The sequence below is a fragment of the Lutra lutra genome, chromosome 13, assembly GCF_902655055.1.
Source record: "Lutra lutra chromosome 13, mLutLut1.2, whole genome shotgun sequence".
Taxonomy (NCBI): Eukaryota; Metazoa; Chordata; class Mammalia; order Carnivora; family Mustelidae; genus Lutra; species Lutra lutra.
The window spans coordinates 89,084,151-89,104,851 of record NC_062290.1 but is presented as its reverse complement, the minus strand read 5'-3'; the positions used below and the strand labels follow the sequence as shown (position 1 = coordinate 89,104,851).

At 57.8% G+C, this 20,701-nt stretch overlaps 1 protein-coding gene across 4 annotated transcripts in view; it reads right to left on the bottom strand.

The window, feature by feature from the left end:
* Nucleotides 1-888: 888 nt before the first annotated feature.
* The window catches only part of PTPA (protein phosphatase 2 phosphatase activator), a 32,383-nt gene continuing 12,570 nt past the window's right edge, over nt 889-20,701 (bottom strand). For all 4 annotated transcript variants that reach the window (XM_047699065.1, XM_047699066.1, XM_047699062.1 and 1 more), the window contains exons 4-10: nt 17,724-17,849; nt 15,827-15,944; nt 13,515-13,614; nt 12,460-12,584; nt 11,255-11,355; nt 6,367-6,474; nt 889-2,358 (exon numbers count right to left, since the gene is read on the bottom strand). In XM_047699065.1, coding sequence (XP_047555021.1) covers nt 2,281-2,358; nt 6,367-6,474; nt 11,255-11,355; nt 12,460-12,584; nt 13,515-13,614; nt 15,827-15,944; nt 17,724-17,849 — 756 coding nt within the window. In that variant the 3' untranslated portion in view covers nt 889-2,280. The remainder of the gene's footprint in view (nt 2,359-6,366; nt 6,475-11,254; nt 11,356-12,459; nt 12,585-13,514; nt 13,615-15,826; nt 15,945-17,723; nt 17,850-20,701) is intronic.

Genomic DNA, 20,701 nt, shown 5'->3' with positions numbered 1-20,701 from the left:
TTCCGGTACTTGGGGGCTGACGGCGGTCTTCCGCAAGAGAATGAGGAACACGCAGCCACCGGCCATCTGTGAAATGACCGGGTCCTCACAGTCCATGGCCGGAGTAGCGTTACGCCCACTTTCCTGCCTAGGAAGCCTGGCTTCCCAGTTAGGGTCTCCCAGCTGGTAAGTGACACAGCGGGCCTGAAGTTGGCTCGGGGGCGGAGGGAAGCTGGCTTGAGGCAGGGCTCCCCGCCACCAGGTCGGCAAGGCCTCCGAGGCCAAGAGAAGGGCCAAGGGCTCATCCTCCGAGTTGGGGGAAGTTGGAGACCACTCACCTACAGACACAAGCCCACAAACAGGTGTGTGTCCGCCTCAGGTACGACGGCCCCCCGACTCCCAACTCCGGCACGATAGGGACAGAAGGGTTGGGGGAGGACAATACAGAAAGTGCACTCCACACGCCATAGCAGCCTGGCTCGCAGCAAAGTCGGGGTCCAAAGGCTCTCCCATCAAGCCTGGAGTCCAGAAGGGCTGCCTTCTAGAAGGGCCGGGGTGACCACAGGCGTCTGCTCCGAGGCAGGCCCTAGGCTGAGGACCTCACATCCTTCACTCACTCCTGGCCGGCACCTGGTGACGGTCCCCACTGTGCAGATGAGGAAGCCAAGGCTCAGAAAGATTCTGTAACTTACATCCAGCTGGGGGTGGGGACAGCCAGGACCCGCCAGAGCCTGCTTGGGCGACGGCTGCATGTTCACTGGCTGCCCTGGGAAGGCTCGGCCCAGATGCCGCTGAGCCGGCCAAGCCCCAGACACCAGGGCCTGCGGGAAGGGGACCTGACAGGGAGACAAACAGGCACGTGCAGAAGGAATAAACAGGTGGCATGAAAAGACACACCTCACACGGGTGACAGGTGCAAAACAGAGGCTTTAATCCAAACAGCAATGAAGGCGCATGGGACTGGAGGGGCACAAGGAGGACAGGGCAAGAGGAGCCAGGAAGGCGGTGGTCTGAACCCTGGGAGGGAGGCCGGCACTGGGCCTCTCCTAGGAAAACGATTTCCGTGACTCTAGCGGTTCCCGTCCTGGCCTCTGCCCAGGCCATCGGCCCAGATGTGAGGGTCAAGCCCCTGAATTGTGCTTCTTGGGAGCTCCTCCTTCCCAAAGGGATGTGGACCTGGACAGAGGGTGGGGGTAGTAGAGAAAGGCAGGCCTGGGCTTGAGCCAGGGAGGGCCTGCAAGGGGCCAGCCCAAGAGCCTAGAAAAAACTCAGGACCTGGCATGCCAGCAACCCCTCACCCAGCCCAGCCCTGCCAACCCAGAGCCAAACCTGGGCTTGGGGAAGTGGGGCATGGCTGCCTCGTCCTGGAGAGCCAGTCGGTGAAGTTCAGGGAGAGGGGAGGATGGGGGGTTGCTGCTGAGTGCTCCAGTAGCCCCTGACCCACTGCCCTGAAGGGCAGGGAAACAGGGCCAAAGGGCCCTGGAGAAGCAGCAGGGAGGAGGGAGCAGAAGCTAAGATTCATGAGGAATCCAGGTTCCCCACAGGCCCAGTGGGCCCCAGCCCCTCCCTGTCTCGGCCACCCCCTCCCAGCCTGAGAAACTTTGGAAAGGCAAGCCTCACCGGGTCAGCCAGTGAGCAGGCCCTGTACCCAGTGCCTACCCGAAGGGCAGCTTCCAGAGGCCACCCCGGTAGAGGGCGGCAGGAGTGGTTATGGCCAGAAAACCCAGCAGAGCCAAAGGGCAAAGAACAGAGAAGCCAGGATGAGGCGCTGGACACAGGCACCAGCAGGCCCAGGGGCCGATGCTCTTCGGTCCCCGAGCCCACCCCAGGCTGGCCGCCAGCCTCAGCCTGCAGCCTTCAGAACCCCCAGACGCCCACCCAAACATGGCTTCAGAAACAGACCCACCCCCCGAGAAGCAACCGCTCCAACCCCTAAGAAGGCAACAGGACCTGGGAAAGGAAAGCAAACCGCAACCCCTTTCCCCTTCCAGTGGTGCAGACCAGCCCGGGTCTTGAGCTGGACCGGACGGGAAAGGAGGAGAGGAAGGCCAAGCGCAGGACTGGGGCCCGAGCACACCCCGCCTCCCGCCATGGGGAAACGGGCCCCACTTTGGTCACTTCTCCCTTCACTTTGGGTCCTACACCCTTATGCCTTGAGCCTCCCTCAACCCCGCACTCACCCCAGCAAACAGCCTCTCAGCAAACAGAAAGAACAGGGGGAGGGGTCAGGGAGTGACTGGAGCTGGGGCAGGGGAGGGCAGGCACAGGAACGGTGGCCCGGTGGCTCTGGCTGCTCCGCCCCTAGCATGAGGTGACTGGATGGATGGGCAGCAGGCTCCCGAACTTAAAGTGTTGGATCACAGGAAACTTCTCCAGGCACTGTGAAGGGGAGAGGGGAGAACAGAGGTGAGGATGACACTGCACCCATCAGGGGCCCACTCAGCCTCTCGGGCTTCCAAGGGACCCGGGCACAACTCTGGAGCCTCAGAGCAGCATGGTACCCAGAAAGCATCCACCCAGAGCCCAGCAAGGGGGCCATCCAAGGGGAGCTCTCAGGCCTTCAGGGAAAGGCAAGGCTTCCTACCTGCTTCTGACCACCCTCTCCTATCCAAAGATCGCCCCCCCCCCCCCCACTCCATGACAATCAGACCCACCAAATAATGAGTGAGTGAGGGAGAGGGAGAAAGGAAAGAGAGGGCAGCCCAACCTCATGGGGGGGGGGATATGGGGGAGGGCAGGAAGTTGGGGACCAGAGATGAACCTTCCAGGCCATAAGGGAGCCCCCTAGCCCAGGTCCTGTTCCTGGAGGAGAGGTGTGGGGACATTTGGATACAAGCCTAAGAAGGGTCCAAGACCCATTTTTCTGCAATTTTCAGTTCTCTGGACTGAAAAAGACACCTTGGCTGGCACTTTACAGTCAGAGAGTAAGAACCAGTTAACGTTCCCCAACCCCCAGGGCAATTCCCAGCAGCTCTGTGCGTGGGGCAGATGACAAGAACACCCAACAGGGGAATGGCCTGACTCCCTGAACCCAGGCCAGACGGGACCTCAGCCCAGGGCTCCGGGGGAGATAGGGAGGTTGGCAGGGTCTGCCTGGCGCACAGGCAGCTGGGCCCCAGGCCACACACTTCTGCCCTCTGACCCAGGCACGGCTTAGCACCACCCGGGACCAGAAAAGGGAGGGTGGGCCCCAGCTCCCAGCCTCCCTACACCAGTCCTGCTGTGCCTCACACAGGCCAGGTCACTGGCTAACTCTCTCAGGCAGCAGCTCCCGGCAAGCGCGGATGGCCTTCTCTCATACCTTTGACCACGGAAAACCACCAGAATGGCTGGGTTGGAACAGGACTTACAGCTTCAGATAGGGCGAGTCCTGCTCTGTGACTATGGTCTCAGCCTCCTCCTAACTCAGGGGGACAAAGGTGTGCCACAACTGGCCCAGGCCCCCTCGCTTCAACAACCAGGTGCAGAAACGAGGAGGTCTTGACTAGCTGTGTGTTATGTCAAGTGGGGGACAGTCAAGGCCTAAAGGGGGCCCAGGAGCTGAGCAGGAAAAGGACAATCTTTCCATGCAATGGAAGAAGGACACAGAATGAAGCCCAGTGTGGGAGCCGAGCTCCAGGCCACAGGCAGACTGCGAGGCCCGGAACGGAAAAAGTGGGGAGCAGGCAGGAGCGGGGTCCCTGGGGTGCGGAGAGGAGGAACAGCAGAGCTCTAGGCCAGAGGCAAAGGCAGCTGCCATTGTGCTTATGTCATCAAGGAAGTGGTGGGAGTTTGTAAAAGGGGGCCCCTAGGGCCCTGGAATTCCAGAAAGGGTCAAAGGTCACCCTGCTTCTAGCTCTCACTCAAGAGAAGCTGCAAAGGCCAGAGGCTTAGCAGGAGGGGGCAGGGGCATTTCTCTGCACTCTGCCTTGGGGACCCAGAACAAGTCCCCCCAGGGCCCCAGCAAAGGAGAGGGACTGGGTTCAAGGTAAGAGGCTACCTGGGGCAAAGGCAGGCCAGGGCTGCAGGACAACAGCAACAGTGGAAGGGAGCCTCTGGGCAGGCCTTCTCCCAGCTAGCCGTGGCGGGGGGGTGGGGGGGCGCCAGTGGACGGGGCAGAGGGGCGTCTTGGGCTCAGCCCACCCAGCATAGACCTTCCAGCTGGAGGCCCAGATCTGGAGGCCCTTCTAGGTGCCCGTGTTTCAAGGGGGAGAAGGGGTTCTCCATGCCATGACAAGGCCCTCCGGAAGGGAGCACCAGCAGTGACAGCCTTCGGGAAAGACAGGCCCCGCCAACCATAAGGGTACTGAATATATTTCCTCCTCACTTTAGAAAGGCAGGGGCAGAGATGCACACAGCAGGTCCCAAAACCTGAGGCCACCTAATGCCAGGCCTGGTCAGGCCTCTGTGGCAGCTCAGGGGACCAGCTCCCCTCCAAGAGCCAACTCTGGTGGCCCTGACCTTGCTAACCCTGCTCCGAACTTTAAGACTCATGGTCCTGCCCACTGACTGAGAGCTAACCTGAAAACACGAGTCTTTTCCCTGGGATCTCTGGGAAGGGGGCAGGCAATCCCCCAGGCTCTCAGGGGCCAAAAGACCAAGGGGTACCCACTAGAACCTTACAAACGAGCGCCGAACATCACAAAGATGCGGGGTTCCTAAACCCGCAGTCAGGGGCCCCAGCGCCGTCCTACACAGGAGTCTGGTCGCCACATAGCACCCCCCACAAGACTGCCAGCCCATATCATGCCTGCTCGCACGCAGAGTTGCAGCTTCCCCCGGGTTTGGGAAGGGCACGCAGGGGTCCCCTAGGGACCCCCCGGTCTGGGCCTGAGCTGCAGGGCCCACGGTGCCGCAGCCGCAGAAATCCCACAACTGCTGTAACTGTTCTGTTTTGTTCCTGCGACTGTGGCGCCGTGAGGAACCCTAGCCCATCAGGCGGGAGCTCTGCGAGGGGAAGGTAGGGGAAGGAGGCAGGGGCTCCTGCTCTGCCCTGAGCCCCCCCACCCCCCACCCCGCCCAGGATAAGTTTCCAGTGAGTCATTCGAGGGAGAGCCATGCAGGAAGGGTAGCACTTCGGACCCCAAGCAGGAAAGGCCCAGAGCCCTGGCCGCCAGGAGTCCTGGCCGTGGCAGTGGCAGCCGGGAGCAGGGATGGGAGACCGGAGGGGCCAGGCCCTCCACTCATACTGCACGCAGCCCCCAGCAGTGGGGAGGGGTTCCCCATCGGCACCCACTAGGGGACTGGCAGGGACAGGTGGGGGGTGTGTCAGGAACAATAGGACACCCAGAGGGCAGTGTCCCGGGAGCTCTCCAGGCAGGAGACAGCCGGACTGGAGGGCCCAGTGGGCAAGCCCGGAAGGAGTGAGCGGCAGCCCGGCAGCCCGCGCCTCTCAGATTAGAGAGGTATGTGGGCTGGAACCTAAACACAGGATGTGAAGTCCAGAGGAAGGGGACCAGAGGGGGAGGGGGCGGAAGGGAGAGAGAGGCCAGCGCCATTAACCCCTTCAAGGCCATGTAGAGGGAACAGGGCCAACTGGAAGCATCTATACTACCAAACCACAGCCAAGCCTCTAATGCCCTCTTCTCCCAGCGCCCCCTGCCTCCATTGATGGGGTCTGCGTAAGGAGCATAATGAAGTAGACCCAGAGAACAACCCCCCCTCCCTCCGTGAGAGAGGGATGGCCAAACATCAGGAGATGGGCATGGGGCAACATCAAAGACCACCAGCCTGAGGGCGGAAAGAGGGGACTTGGAGAACTCGTGACTCTGCGCGAAGGACTTCACATGGAGGCCCTTCCCTGGCCAAGGTCATGCAGCTCTGGCATTGGTGTGCACAGATGTGAAAGGAGCTAGCGGAAGGGACAGGATGGCAAGAAAATGTCTCCTCCCTACTTGGTGGGGAAAAGGTGCCAAAGGGGAAAGAGGGCAGAGGATGCCCTCAGGAGCTGGGCAGCGAACTCCCAGCAGGGGGAGCTCGGGGAACCCACGTCCTCACGATGTTCTCCCACCAGAGAGCAGGAGGACCACCTGAAGTGGTTGCCAGAAATGTCAGCTCTGGGCCTTCCGGGAGACCCCCACCTGCCCAGGGATCAGAACCACCAATGCCTGAGGAGAACCAACTTGGCTGCTGCCTCCAAAGCCCATCCGCCTACATGCCCCCGTGGGAGACACGGCTGTGAGGGGCCTCTGGCCATCTGACAAGGCCCTGAGTTGCAGGGCCTTGACTCGGTCACAGGGCAGAGCCGGGCCTCAGCCCAGAGATTCTCTGGGTGCCCATCCCACAGACCGAGAGAGACTCTGAGGCCTGCAGCGTCAGAGAAGCTGGCCCAAGATTTGGAGCAAGGCAGCAGGGTGCGGGGTGTGGTCGGCAGCCCCAGGATCAGGAGCGCCGGCCCACCCTTCTCACCTCGGCCTTGTACATGCGGATCAGACCCTGGTTCACCTTGGACCAGGAGGGCACGGCGCTGATGTTCCACAGCTGGTTGGAGTGCTCTGCAAAGGGGCCTGTCTTCATCTGGAAAAGAGAATCCACAGCTGGAGAGGCGGGCCACCTGGGAGCTCATCCCCGGATCCCAGCAGCAAGGTCTCGCACGTATGTGTACACGTGTGTGCACGCACTAAAGCACACACGTGCACGCGTATATGTGCACACAGACACGCACACGTGCGCATGTATGCTCGAGGACTTGGCTGCACCATCTGGGAGGGAGGGGACACACACACACGCACACGCGTACACACAGAGGCGCCCATAAGCATCAGAGACGGTCTCTCAGTCTGAAAGACCCACAGGGAAAATATAACCTCCAGGGTCATTCTCTTTCTTCCACAGCCAAAAAAAAGGGAGCCCGATTCCCACCACCCACCACATTCAGCAGCCTCAGAAAAATAAAATCTCAACCCAAGCACCAGCTGGGACTCCTAGCAATGCCCCCGCAGCCACAGAGCGCCCCACCAGCACAGGGACCTGCTCCCGGTCGGATAAAGAGCAGCATCAGCCTCCCCGGCCCTCCCAGGCCCCACTCGCAGGGCAGGCTCTGCCCCCGGGACTCGGGCTGTACCTGCCGCCTGGGAGGGGGCGGGTTTGGGCGAAGGGCAAGGTGGGGAAGACCAAACCCAGGCATCCAACTGCGCTCTGCAGGGCAGGCAAAAGGGAGGGAGGAAAAGAGGGGGCAGACATGAGCCGTGAGCCGGGGGCACCTGCAGCAGACTCGGGAGGAACGTCTGTTCTGGAAAGCCCGCCCGACCTGGCTGGGAGGTCAGGAAGGGATGGCACTGACAGCAGCAAGGGACAGGCTGGAGCAAGGACAGCTCCATTCCTGTCCCTCCTCTTGCCAGAGAGTTTGACCCTCCAGGAAGGAAAGAGACTCTGCAGCCAGCCCAGTGAAGTTCCCACGACACGAGAAACCGCAGCCCTGAGACAGGGAGGCCCTCCGCACCAGGCCGGCACGTCTGTAGCTCGCAGGCATTTCAATCCCCCTCAACACTGCCCCCCTCAACTCAGAAACAGTACTGACGCTGGCTGCAGGAATGGGGCTCAGCACCCTGAGCCCCAGGCTTCAGAAGAAAGAGTCCGGAAAGCAAAGAGGCTGAGCTGGCAAGGAAGCAGAGACTTGGACCCTGAGTGGGTGGAAGGTTCCAGAAAAGGCTGGGAGCAGAGGCGGGGCTGGAGGAGAGCTGTTTCAGGAAGAAAGGATGGACCCAAAGCTCCTCCATATCGGGCATAAGAAGGGGGGCCAAGGAACTCATAATACCCCCCATTGCTTGGCTGTGCACTCCCCAGGCGGCCCACTCCCATACCCCACTCCCACACACCTCTCACTTCTCCCATAAGGCCTTGCACCGAACTGCAAGATTTAAGTCCAAAAAGCTGCCATCTACTGCTGTTGCCGCCCTCTCCTGGCTAAAATTCCCCCAAAGCCTGTCTCAACCCCCAGGTTCAGTAGCAAGGACAACAGACCCCTTTCTCCAGCAGAGAGGGCCACAGTCTGAGGTGGGAGACAAAAACAAGACCCACCCTGGTGGCCGCGGGGCTCTTCCTGGGGTCAGGGCCTACACCCACTATCTTCCCCACCTCTCTATTTCGAAGGCTCCCTCCTCTGGGATGGGGATGGCTGCTGATACCCAGAGCCTGAGGGTGGGCAGCCCTTGCAGGAGCTTTGTACCCCCGCCCCACCACCTACTCCAGCAGGCTCCACCCCCAGCTACCATCCCTCCCTCTCGCCCCGCCCCTTCCCCCAAAGCTCTCTGCCCCTTGGGGACCAGCGCTGGCTCCAGTCCTCTCCTGCACACTTCCAGGCCCAGAGAAGTTCAGGGACCGCTGGAGCGGTGTCATCAGTTTCACTCTGGACAAGGCCTGGTGACCAAACTGCCCCCCAAGGCACCCTGCTGGCCTAGTCCCACAGCATAGCTCCAGAAGCCTGCTCAGCTAGGGCCCCGAGGCCAGGGCCAGCCCAGGATGCTGGGAAACCAGAGGCTCCGCCTCATGCGCCAGCCTCACCCACTGGGGGCACGGGAGGGGACCCCAAAAGGCCTCTCTGGCCTGCTGGCAGAGCCCCAGTGGCCCTGGCCCTCCCCGTGGAAAAGCCAGAGATGCTTTTTCTCGAGAGAGGCTGCCCCCCCAGAGATGCTATTTCTCGAGAGGGGCTGCCCCACCCCACCCCACCCCCAGGCCTTCAGTGTCCCCAGGTCTCCCTAAGTCCTTCGGAAGGAGACTTTGCAACTCTGGGAAAGGAAAACAGACGAAGGGGATAAAAGGAATCGGGAGCGAGAAGACAAAAAAAAAAAAATTAGCTCATTCTAGCCACAAAGGGAGAAGGGAAAGAGCGAGAACGAGCAAGCAAGCTGCAGTCCCGCAGTGACCCCAGGGGAATCGTGTGAGTCAGAGCAGCCATATTGAGCAGGAAATTACTCACAGACGCTGCGTTCCTGCCTCTCCACTCCCAAGAGAATCGGCCTTTTGTAAATGGTTCCTCTGTCAGTAACTGAGGGGGGATGGGGGGAGGCTCTGCACAGCGCCTTCCTGTCAGCTCCTTCCCTTCCAGCTGAAACCTGATCCCTCCCTTCCCAAAACTCCAAATTTAGAAGCCAGATTGAAACTGAAATTCTTTTCCTGCCTGCCCTGGGCTCTTAAAGGCGCCAGGGCTGCATTTCCTGAGCCGCCAGAAGCCCTGTGAGGTGGGGACCCTCTTCTGGGATGCCCAGGGCTACGAGGACAGGTCCCAGGAGATGGGGAGGAGATGCCCGGTTCTACTGCCAACTTCTGGCTGTTCTGCTTTTTCTCCTAGTTGCACCAGCCGTCCTGGTTCCCCAGTCTCCACAGGCAACACTGCCCCCTTCCAGCCAGAAGCACACAGAACTCCAGGTCCCCTGTGCCCCACCCCTCGGTCAGAGTGAGCCAGGCCAGGTCACTCATTCACGAACTGGGGGAACCAGGGGCAGTGACACCCTGGTGCAGGGTGGCAGGGGGCTTGGGGTGGGCGTAGCCGAGCCCGGAGCAATGGAGAACCACCACAACACAGCAGCAGTCCGCTCCGTGCCAGCCACGTCTCAGCTAGGCCCCGGGTAGACAAAAAGGAGCCCTCGGCCCTGCTAGCACTCAGTGTTTACCACCATGCCCAAGCACCCAGACCCAGAGTGAGAAGCAGGCCTTGCAGAGAGGGTACAGAACAAGCAAAAACTCTAGGGTCTGCCTCTCTGCCTCTCCCCCAGTTAAGGTACCGGAACCTTCTCCAAGTTCGGTGTGACTTTCGCACCACCTAGTGGCCATTGCAGGATTTCCTCCAGCAGAGGAACTGGGTCCCAAACTTTAGAAAGCTTTTGGGTTTTTATACCAGTATAACCAACCCAACAAATAAAAATACAACACTTTAACCTGGAATCAATTCCCATCTTCCCCGCCGCCCGGCCTGGCTTTCTTCCTTGTTAGTCACTGACAGGGACGCAGGGGCTTGGCCAGCCACCAGAGGGAGCCAGAACAGCTGAGCCTTTTACCCCTGCGTGAGCAAAGCAAGGGCTCAGCCTAGAAGGTGCACCCCTTCTCCCCACCCTGCTCCTCCCGCTTCTTCCAGAGGCTCCCAGGGCTCCGCAGACCCCCGCATTCCGCTCTGGAAAGAGCAGCACGTGACTAGATCTCGAGGCAGTGAGCCAGGCTGCCCTGAGTCCTTCCGACCTTGGGCCTGCCACACTGCTGAAGGCAGCAAATCTGAGACTGAGGCAGCGGCCGCCCAGCCGTCAGTCCCGGCTCCATTTGCTGACTTGGAAAAACGTGTCATTCCCCTCTGGCCTCTGGAGTTTGGCAGAGGCCTGAGCCGAATGCTGACCGTGAGGAACCCGAGGCAATGGCTGCTTAGCCAGGCTTCTCCATTCGGGGGGCTCAGAACCCGAGCCGAGAGAGCAGCCCCGGTTGGGAGGAAACCACAACCGTGCCGGGAGCATCACTGAGCCCAGATGTGCGTGTGGGCATTGTTAAGAGAATGCTGGCAAGACCCTCTGCAGACAGAACCAGGGCGTGCTTTCAAAGTTTGGGGGAAGGGGACGAGGTATGCAGCAGGGGTGACAGGTCCTGGCAGCTCCTGAGAGAGGCCCTATGAGCAGTGAGTCCCCAAATCCCGTGCGAAATCACCCGGCAGGTGTATTTAACACAGGATCCTGGCTCTTGTCCCTAAGATTCTTGATTCATAAAGCTGGAGTTGGGCACAGGAACGTGGATTTTGACAAGCTCTCTGGGTGACCTTGAGGAAGTGGGAGACCCAGCCTCCGTGGGCAACAGCGCCCAGTTACTAAACACCCACTGCCAGGCGGGCTGGGGGCCCGGGCCTCCTTGGTTCACCTCCAGCACCTCATCTGGCCCGTGTCCTCAAGCACTGACCGAGACACACCCCCTCAGCGGAACTCTAGCCCCGCTATCCGCCTGAGTCTCCCGGCCTCCTGCATGGGTTTCATCCTGCACAGCCACATGCGTGTGCTGGACAGAGCTCGTGGGCCCCACCCACCCCCTCAGACCAGCTGCATCAGTCACCAAGTGCACAAGCCACCGAGTCCCAGTCCCTCAGCTCGAGTCCCGCAGAGTTCCCAGACCACAGATTTGGGGGAGGAGACGCCAGACAGTCAGAAGCTGGCTTAACCTTTCACAGGCCTACTGGGGCTTTCTTGTCAATAATCCTCCTTCGAGGGCCAGCCCTGCCATCTTCAAGCAAGAGCTCCGGCTCCTCTGTCCCACTCCAAAGCCACCAGCCTCCGCTGACCTCAGCCAGAGGCTGCCATGGGCTTCTCCCTCACCCCCTTCCCCTCACCTCAGTGATAAACAGGATACATTCCAGGAACATGTAGTCCTTGTGGTTCTCATTCACGGCCTTCTCATCGACAAAGTGCCTGGGCTCCAAATACGGGTGGTCTGGGAACAGCAAAGAGCCCCGGGGTTCAGAGTGAGACACTCACACCCACAGAGTGCCACCTCAGCCCAGGGCAGTCTACACCTACCCTGGAGCCACAGTCCCACCGGTGCACCCTCAACACTTGACCTTGTGGAAGCAATAAATGACGAGTATGTGTATGTGTTTGTGCACGTGTGTGTGCGTGTGTGCGTGTGTGTCCTAGTGGAACAAGCGGTGGCTTTGCCTTTTTCTAGCCATGTGACCTTGACCCAGTGACTTCAGCTCTCTGAGGCTTGGTTTCCTCATCTGTGCAGTGGGGCTATGAACAGCCCCTCCCTCATGCTGCCTGATGGTCGGGACCACGGGAGAGCCCCGGGCCTGGTGCCCACGCACGTTTACCCCTTGTCAAGGGTGCCTAGTCTCATGCAGGCAAAGACCAGGGTCACTGAGAAGGTTCTGGGAGATAATCTACCTAAAATGCTTAGAGCAGGGCCTGGCACAGAGCAAATGTGCAAACGCTTATGAATATTATCTTGTAAACAGTTCATCCTCCACTGTAGCAGAAGTTGCCACCGGACCCTCACCCACCGGAGACCCCAGGGAGCCGCCCCCGCCTGGAAAGCAGGGCCAAGTGAGGGGAGCCAGCACAGAGGGCCCACAGGAAGTGGCTCGCTGCCCCGCACTGGGTGGCTGCTCCCTGACGGGCCCCTTGCACACAACTTGATAATAACGGCGGATGACGCCGGTCACCGAGTCAAAAGAGCCCCTCATTTTCAACATAAAACCCCGCAGCTTTGCCAGGAGCCGGGGCACATTTCACACCAGTCCATTATGCACCAGGCAAGTGCCCCTGCACCGGCCCTTGTCACTTTCCATTATCTCAGCACACTCTGCCTCCGCCTCCCCCGGCCTGCCACGCTGGCTCGAAGCACAAGGTCGACAGCAAACAGCCTCCGTCAACAGCCGGTCTAATGCCTGCTTTACAAGCTGTCACTGTCGGCCCTGAGCAGCAGCAGCAGCGAGGCAGGAAGGGAGGGGGGCGGACAGACCACACCCCCCCCCAGGGTGTGCAGGGGAGGACGGGGGGGGGGGGGGGGGGGGGCGGGTAGGCGCCCCTTCAGTACCTATCAGCTGCGAGCTGCCCCAGATGAAAGGCAGAAACTGAAAGTCATCCAGGCCCCACACTCCCTGGCTGCCGGCTGGCTCCATCCTGTATGTCTTCTGGAGTTTCCGCATAACCTCCAGGTACCTGCGCAGGAGGGAGCAGGAGAAAGAGGTAGCAGAAGGCAAAAAGACAGTCTCAACCCTTCTGCCACTGGGAGCTCACGGAGGCCAGAAATAACCACGTAAGAGTGTAACTGGTCCCTATTTTCAATTAAAACCTACATGCGTAAGTTATGCATCAGCTGGTACTCTCAAAATAATGTCGCTTTATTTTTTTCTCCCACACAGCCTTCTTCTGGCCCAGGAAGAAAGGGGGATTTAGTGCCACCAACTCCTGACAACGGAGCCCCTGAGCAGCAGCCCCAGCCTCTCTAACTCTGGCAGGCCCATCGGAAGGCTGGTGGGGGACGGAGCAGATCACCTCCCAGGGCCTGCCGGCTCCCACCTTCCCTCTTCTCGGGGGCTATGTTCCTGTCTTCAGAAGCCCAGGCATCAACACCACCAGAGCGGGGCCCGGAACGGCACGGTGCTGTCAGAGGCCCCTGGTGGATGCACACACCTGTGCTGCGGGGCAGGTTGCGGGGGGGAGGGGGGGGGTCAGAGCCCGACTGCAGGGGGCAGGGTTCAGCTGGCTGTGTGACCTCAGGGATCAGAAGACAGCTGATCTCTCTGGGCCTCCCTTTCTTCATCTACAAAATGGAAATGACGGTCACTGCTGCCTAGAGCTGGTGGGGCAATCTAGGGAGCGAGACACGCATGGAGCGCTTGGGACACGGCTCGACACGGCCAGTGCCGCGGAAGCATGAGCGGTCGGCACGTGACATTTCCTTCACTTGTCCTTACTTGAATCTGAACCTGCCAGAAGGCTTTGTGCGCGCCCCACCCACAGCCAAAGCTTGATCAGGACAGGCCAGAAGAAGCAACAACCACTCAGGAGAGCCCTCCAGCACCTGTCCCCAGCCTGGCAGTGAGGAGGAGGAGAAACCCCCGCTGCTGCTCTTGTCTTCCCACTCACCGATTGAACACCTTGAAGACAATAGCTATTTGGTCATCTACCCGGAGCACCCCAATCTTGCAGAGGCAGCAGAGGAAAGCAGCGAAGGCTGCTTCATGTCCTGGGGGAGGAGAAAACCAGCCGAGATTGACAATCTTCCAGAAAAAGGAGCAGGACTGTTCTTGGTCTCACCAGAGTCCAACTTACTGAGAATCACCCCTCTATGGAGGAAGGTTAACATGGAGATAATGGGGCCTCTGCCTCTTCCAGAAAGACCCAGGCCCTTTTGAGAACTACCACTGCTATAATTCTAAAAGGCCCAAGAGGCCAAGGCTGTGGACTTCTTAAACAGACATTCTCATTTTGTTTTGTAGGTTTAACTCACTCACCCATCGCACTCTATCTATTGGGTACCTATTATAAGGGCAGCCAGTGTCCGTGTCAGGCACCAGGGAAACTCCATCCATGACTTTGCTTGAGCGTTTATGCTCTGTCAGGATGACAAACATTAAGTAGACAATCACTTCTATAATTCGAGCTCTGAAGGAGGAAGACAGGGTGATAACTGGAAGATATCACAGGGGGACCCTGCCATAAGGTTCAAGGAGGTTTCCCTAAGGAAGTAATATTTAATCTGAAAGATGATTGGAGTTGGTAAGGCACGGGGTGTGAGGGAACCAAGAAGAGTAATCTACCCAGAAGGAACAGCACGTGCAAAGGCCCTGAGGTGAGGGAAAAAATGGGTTATGTTTGAAGAACACTAAGAAGGCCAGTATAGGGGCGCCTGGGTGGCTCAGTGGGTTAAAGCCGCTGCCTTCGGCTCAGGTCATGATCCCAGGTCCTGGGTTCGAGCCCCACTTCGGGCTTTCTGCTCAGCAGGGAGCCTGCTTCCTCCTCTCTCTCTGCCTGCCTCTCTGCTTACTTGTGATCTCTCTCTGTCAAATAAATAAATAAAATCTTAAAAAAAAAAAAAAAAAAGAAGGCCAGTATAGCTAAAGCAGAGAGCGCAAGGGAGAAAGTGTAAGGAGATGAGGCTGGTGATCAGACAGGCCTTAACCGCCATCTAAAAAGCTCAGACTCAGTATCCTAAGAGTGACGGGAGCCACTGAAGGCTTCCAAGCAGGGAACACATGGTCACGTCACAGGGTCAAAAGGCAGCCCCTTCCATGGGGTCCCTCGCTGGCTCAGTCAGTGGCGCATGTGACTCCTAATCTCAGGGTTGTGAGTTCAAGCCCCATGTTGGGTGTCAAGATTGCTTAAAAAGAAAATCTAAAAAAAAAAAAAAAAAAAAAAAAAAAAAAAAAGGCACCGCCCTTCCTTTCCCAGTCATGCCACATAGGAATGGTCAGCACTACAGACACCGCTGATCAGACCCTGGCCTGAAATGCCATGGTTCATGGTATTATTTAAGAAAAAAAAAAAAAAAAAATGTATTTGGAGGGAGGCAGGGACTTCCTGTCCCATCTCTGTAGAAAGAAGGTGCCTCCAGGGTCCGGGAAACTTGTGAGTGTTCCTCTCACCTTCACTGTCTCTGATCTCCACCAGCCAGAGTCCCAGCCACCATCCCTCAGGGGCTCTCACACACCTGACAGCGGAAGAAAAACCCACCCTCGGCTGACCTGGCCAGTCCCCCTTCAGGGTCCTTCCCTGTGGGTCTTAGTCAAAGCCCCACCCCAGGAAGTCTCAAAACACTTGATAAACCTGCTCCCAGCAACAGGGGAGCAGAAGACAACGCCTCCCCAGGACCCAGGTTCAAAGAGGCTCTTCTCCAGGCCTGCCTCCTGGCCTGTGCTCATGTGGAGGAAACTGAGCCCCAGGCAAGGGGAAGGCCTAAGAGAGCAGCCAAACTTGCACTTGCCACTTCAGGGCAGGCCAGAAAGGGGAGCCTACAACCGCAGGGTCCTCCCTCAGCCCCCACCCACCCCCAGGCAACCCTTCTCCTCCGAGGTGCCTGCCTGTGCCCTCTCCCAGAGAACTCAGCAGCACACAGACACTGGGCCGGGCAAGGGTATGCCACAATGCTGCCAGAAGCTAGGCTCTGGTAAGGGGTCGCCTGGAGATATAACAAGTGCTCAATAAATTACTTTGCTGCCAGTGATAAGTTCACAGAGACTGAACAGAAACCAGTGCCGCACGCAGCCACCAGGCACGTGGCATCAGCTCCCCCTGGCGGACCAAGACAGAACCGCAGGAGTGGCACCGGGCCTCCCTGCACCCCAGCAGGCCCCAAAAGGCTGCCTGCTCAGAGGGCCCCAAGATACCCTAGAGCAAAGAGGAAGCAGCCCAAGGAGAGTGTGCAGTGGAGCCAAGCAAACACTGGGAGCGGCAGATACCTGTGCCATAGTCGATGCGGGTGGAGTTCCCCACGGACTCCTTTAGGTAAACAGCCACCTCAGGCACGGCAGCCGCCAGATGGGTGGGGACCACTGTGGCCACCAAGTTTTCTGCTTCCTGATAACACAAGAGACACAAAGTGGAGGCAGCAGATTAGGCAGCATCCTGATGGGCAGGCACCCAGGAGCAGCACTTGGCCGGGGCCCAGCTGGCTCCCTGTGCTGACTGGCTACAGAAAGACGAGGTGGGAGACGCTGACCCTTACGCCACAGAGCGACGACCCTGGGGTGGCTTTTCGTCTGCTGGCCCTTCCTCCAGGGGACAAGAGTCTGGGACAAGACAAGAGGGAACTGCAAAGAAGCCGTTCAACTCCCTCATCTGGAAAGTTGCTGCCGTCCCTACAGTCTCTCTCTACATTCCCAGGGGAGCAAGACCATGTGCCACATGTCCACCAAAACACGCAGCCAAGAATGCTCGTGGCAGCAGTATTCACAGTAAACAAAATGTGGGAACAACCCTTCACTGCAATGCCCCCCGCCCACAGGCCGTGGCATGGTTAGAAGCCAGGACACCAGACGGCGACGGAAACGCTCCGCTGCTCCGCACAACACAGGCACTCGCGGAGACAGGACACCGAACAGAACACATCAGATGTCTGTAAGTTCAAAAACACAGAACACAACTCTGGGATGGAAATCGGAAGAGTTTTGGGGGGTGGGATATCAACTCAAAAGGGGCCCAAAAGTTTTAGAGCTTGAGACAGCTGGTGGCACGAGGGCCAAAACACACTTTGCAAAAGACCCAGCAAGCTGTGATGGGATCATTTTCCTGTAAGTTATAACTCAAAAACAATCTTTAAAAAAAAAAAAGACCCTGTGCCACAGGCTGCTCTTAGGCAGGGACAGCGTTTTGCTGGGTCCTTGGGGCTCCCTCTGCTGCAGGTGGAAACACTGGCCCAGGGAAATGAGGATCCAAGTTTCTCTAGGTTCAGTCTACAGGTACCTGGAAGGAAAATCTCCAGACCCGAGGAAAATCTGGATTCCCAGGCCCGACCCAAGACCTACAGACAAAAGGCTTTTCTAAGGACAGGGCCCATGAGCCTACATTTTTATTTTTTGCTTGCTTCGAACAGGGGTCACTGCTATAGCATTCAAAACCAAAGACATTAAAAAATTAAAAATACCCTGAATTCTACTCTAGAAACCAATACTGCACTGCATGCTAACTACCTGAAATTTAAATAAAAGTTAATTAGTAAATGAAAAAATCAAGAAAAAGAAGCACAATGCTAAATTTGTTGGGATTTGCCAAGAAAAATATCAAAAAGTAAAAAAGTAAATAAATACACACATTACAAAGGGATGCCCTGAGAAGTCTGTCCCTTCCCCACTCTCCCCTGCCCTCAGAGAAGTTGCGGCTCTAATAGCCTCTGGCATATCCTTCCACTGATGTTCCTTTATGCGAACTGAGCAGCACAAACATATCTTGTCATTTTTCCCTCTTTCCTACCAAAAAGTAGCTGACCATGTGTCAGACCCTGGGTTCCTCTAACAGAACAATAAATCCCAGGCTGCCTCCCCCCAAGCTCCCGGTCTTTCTCCAGCCGCACGGCACTCCAGGCTCCATCTACTAGTTCATCCGACTGACCCCCGGCACACAGACACGTGGGACACTTGAACCTGTCGCTAACGCAAACGATGACCTCAGTAACAGCCCCATGCAGAAGACTGGGCATCCACAGTGGGGATTCCCAGAAGACAGCAGGGACAGAGAGTAAAACCATTTGTACTTTTGGTAAAGCGAATCGTCATGTTAACAAACTCCCCGGTGATTCTGAGGTGCCTGAAAGCTCTTGGACCCTGGCCCAGGCCCCAAGCATGTCCTGTGGCGCCTCACCTCGTCGAGTTTGGCATACCAGGTCCTGTAGGCCTTGTTCCCAAATCGAGAGGGCTGGTCCACCGGAGGGGTCTCATCAATCCACCTGTCCAGAGTGTTGAGAAGGGCGACCAGTTTCTCAATGGCCTGTAGCAAGCAAACAGAGGGGCCCAAGCCACAATGACTAGCGGCCCCCAGCTAGAGCCACGAAAGGAAGTCCCAGCTACTGCTGGACAATGACCTGTAGGCATGGCATTAAGTGGTAAGCGCTGGGGAGATCACACACTCCTACCGGATTGAGTTCTTAAATCCAACTGTCTGGGGGTGCCCGGATGGCTCCGTCAGTTAAGCGTCTGCTTTCAACTCGGGTCATGATCTCAGGGTCCTAAGATTGAACCCGGCGTCGGGCTCCTTGCTCAGCAAGGAGTCTGCTTGTTCCTCTCCCTCAGCCCCTCCCCCAGCTCATGCTCGCTCACTGTCTCACAAATAAATAAATAAAATCTTTAAGACACAGGCCCCAGGGCAAGCACTGTTTTGTACCCTGCTCAATTTCCCCATGAGCTTCATTCCATGTCAATGTGCAAACATAATTCTACAATAGCCTTTAGTAAGTTCATAGAATTTCACCATGCCAACATACTATACTATTCAATGTTTGGGTTATTCCCAACTGTTCCCTCCCACAAACGATCTGGGCGGTCCCCCTCTGCAGAGCTGCTGGGTCAGAGGTCCGAACCTGTGTAATGCTCTGTAGGGTCACAGTGTCAGGGAGCCCATGTCCCTACACCTTTCCCACAGCAGGCAGGAACCAAGGAATGAGATCAGTGTCACAGGCCAGGGCAACATTGGCACACAGAATGTTACTCAATGAGGACATCAGGTGAGGCTGCTGATCCAGAAACACAGGGCAGCTAGAAGAGGACTCCTTCTAGGCGTGGCTTGTTAAAAAAAAAAAAAGGGGGGGCCAGAACGAAAGGCTGACGGAGGGCACAAAGCAGAGGGGGTTCAGAGGCCGGCAGCCCTGGAAAAGTAGACCTTGCCAAGAAGCAGGTTCTGCCCATGTCCACTGGGCACGAGCAGCACAGACAGAGACCTCCGGGAGCACCGGACACTAGGTAGGACCCAGCAAGGTGGTGCCCAGGTGAAAAGCTGTGCGGAGGAAGGCAAGCATCGGGGAGGTACGGGCCAAGAGCTGTGGGGTAGGGCACGTGGACTTGAGCTAATGGAGTCCCTGTCAGCCAACGCCCACCCCCACACAGCTCCGGGAGGCACAAATCACACCACAGGCCACTTAATCAGCGCCCCCGGCGTTGTGCAACGGGACACTGGCCTGAATGCTGCCATCCCTCACCTCCTCTCTCGCTGTGCTTGGGGTGTGAGAGCGAGGAAAAGTCAGGGGTACCTGAGGCAGAGGGCCCCGGTGACAGAAAGCTGCCCAGCTGAAAAGTGCCACCGCGGCCCAGCTTTGTGAAGAAGAACCAGGTCACCAGGAACTGAGTAAGGACAGAGCAAGCCTGGCCCCACGCAGCACCCGGGACTCCAGAGCGATGAGGCAGTAATTCTGGCCCCAGGAAGCGCCAGGCAGGCCAAGTTCCCTGGCGGTCTCAGTCTTGGGCAAGGCGCTGAAGGGGATAAAGAAGGTGTGGGGAGGCCTCGGAAGCCGGAAGCCCGGCCCCAGCTGCCAGCTCAGCTGGAGTCATGAATAATTAAAAGGCTCCTAGCTTCTCTTTCTGGAAAGGACTTTTAGAATGCACGGACGGCCTCTATTGTCTGACTGGCTGGGGCTGAGGGGTCTGCCCCTCCGCTGTGGGCCCAGCCCTCAGGAAGCACAATCATTTGAACTACCCTCCTGCTCCCTACACCAGTGCTTCCTTTTACATTTCATGGTCCAGTAAAATTTTCTCCAAACCAGGACTTGCCAGTGTTTTCTTTCTCTTTGTCCCCCAACTTAAATATCAAACGAACAACAGCCCAAAAAAAAAAAAAAAAAAAAAAAAAAAAAGCCCCCTATCTACTCACATTTTGCAAAACCCCAAAATGTGAACCCAATATAATCTCAAACTCAAGGAGAGTCTTCTAAACATGGGTCTAGACGGTCTCGCGGTGCCCTTCCTCGTTCCCTTCGCAGCTGGTGGTCTGGAAGCTGCCACCTAGGGCCGCTTGTCTGCCCTCTCCCCAGCTGCCATCCCCGCAGGAGGCGGCCGGAGTGAGAGGAAGCGGGAGCCCCCAGCAGCTGTGTCGGGGGCCCTCCCCCATCTGTGGGCTGAGACCACACGCGGTGAGCCCTGCCTTCCGCGGCCCTGCCAGCTGTGGGCAGAAGCTGGAAGACCTCTGGAGACCAAACTAGTCACTTCTGCCCACCAAGTGATCGCCCTGGCACTGGGATGGACCCCAGCTCTGGAAGCGCCCCCAACTGAAGCAATCACGCCACTACTGGAGATGAGAACTTAAAAATAGCTCACGCTAACAGATAATAATGATAAGTCACCTAGTACGTCTGAGGCACTGTCCTAACAAGCCTATGTGTGGGATCCCACTGAATCCTCCCCAGGGGCCATGAGTCGGTCTGCTGGCTCCTACACTCCACAGATGAGGAGATAGAGGGTCAGAGGGGACAAAGCCAACAGCTTGGAAGGGAGAGGTTATCCAACCCCAGCCAGCCTGACTCCAGCCCCCAAGCACTTAACCATCCTGCAATCCTGCTGAGAGAACAGCTCCTGAGCTGAGACAACACCTGGCCGGAGCGGAGTCTACGAACAAAGTGTGAGGGGAAATTACGGGACCTTGGGATCTGCTGGGGTAATTAGAACATCCCCCTGTAATTAGCCCTCCCCCACCACACTCCCTGCTCACAGAGCACAGCCGAGCTTCCCTCACCACACAGGCTCCAGGACAAGCCCTCTCTCCCCCAAACCACGAACTCAGTGGGGGGCCAGCCCCCAAGAGAAGGAGGTCTATCCCCAGCACAGGTCCAGCTTCCCTCTGGTGACAGAAAAAGA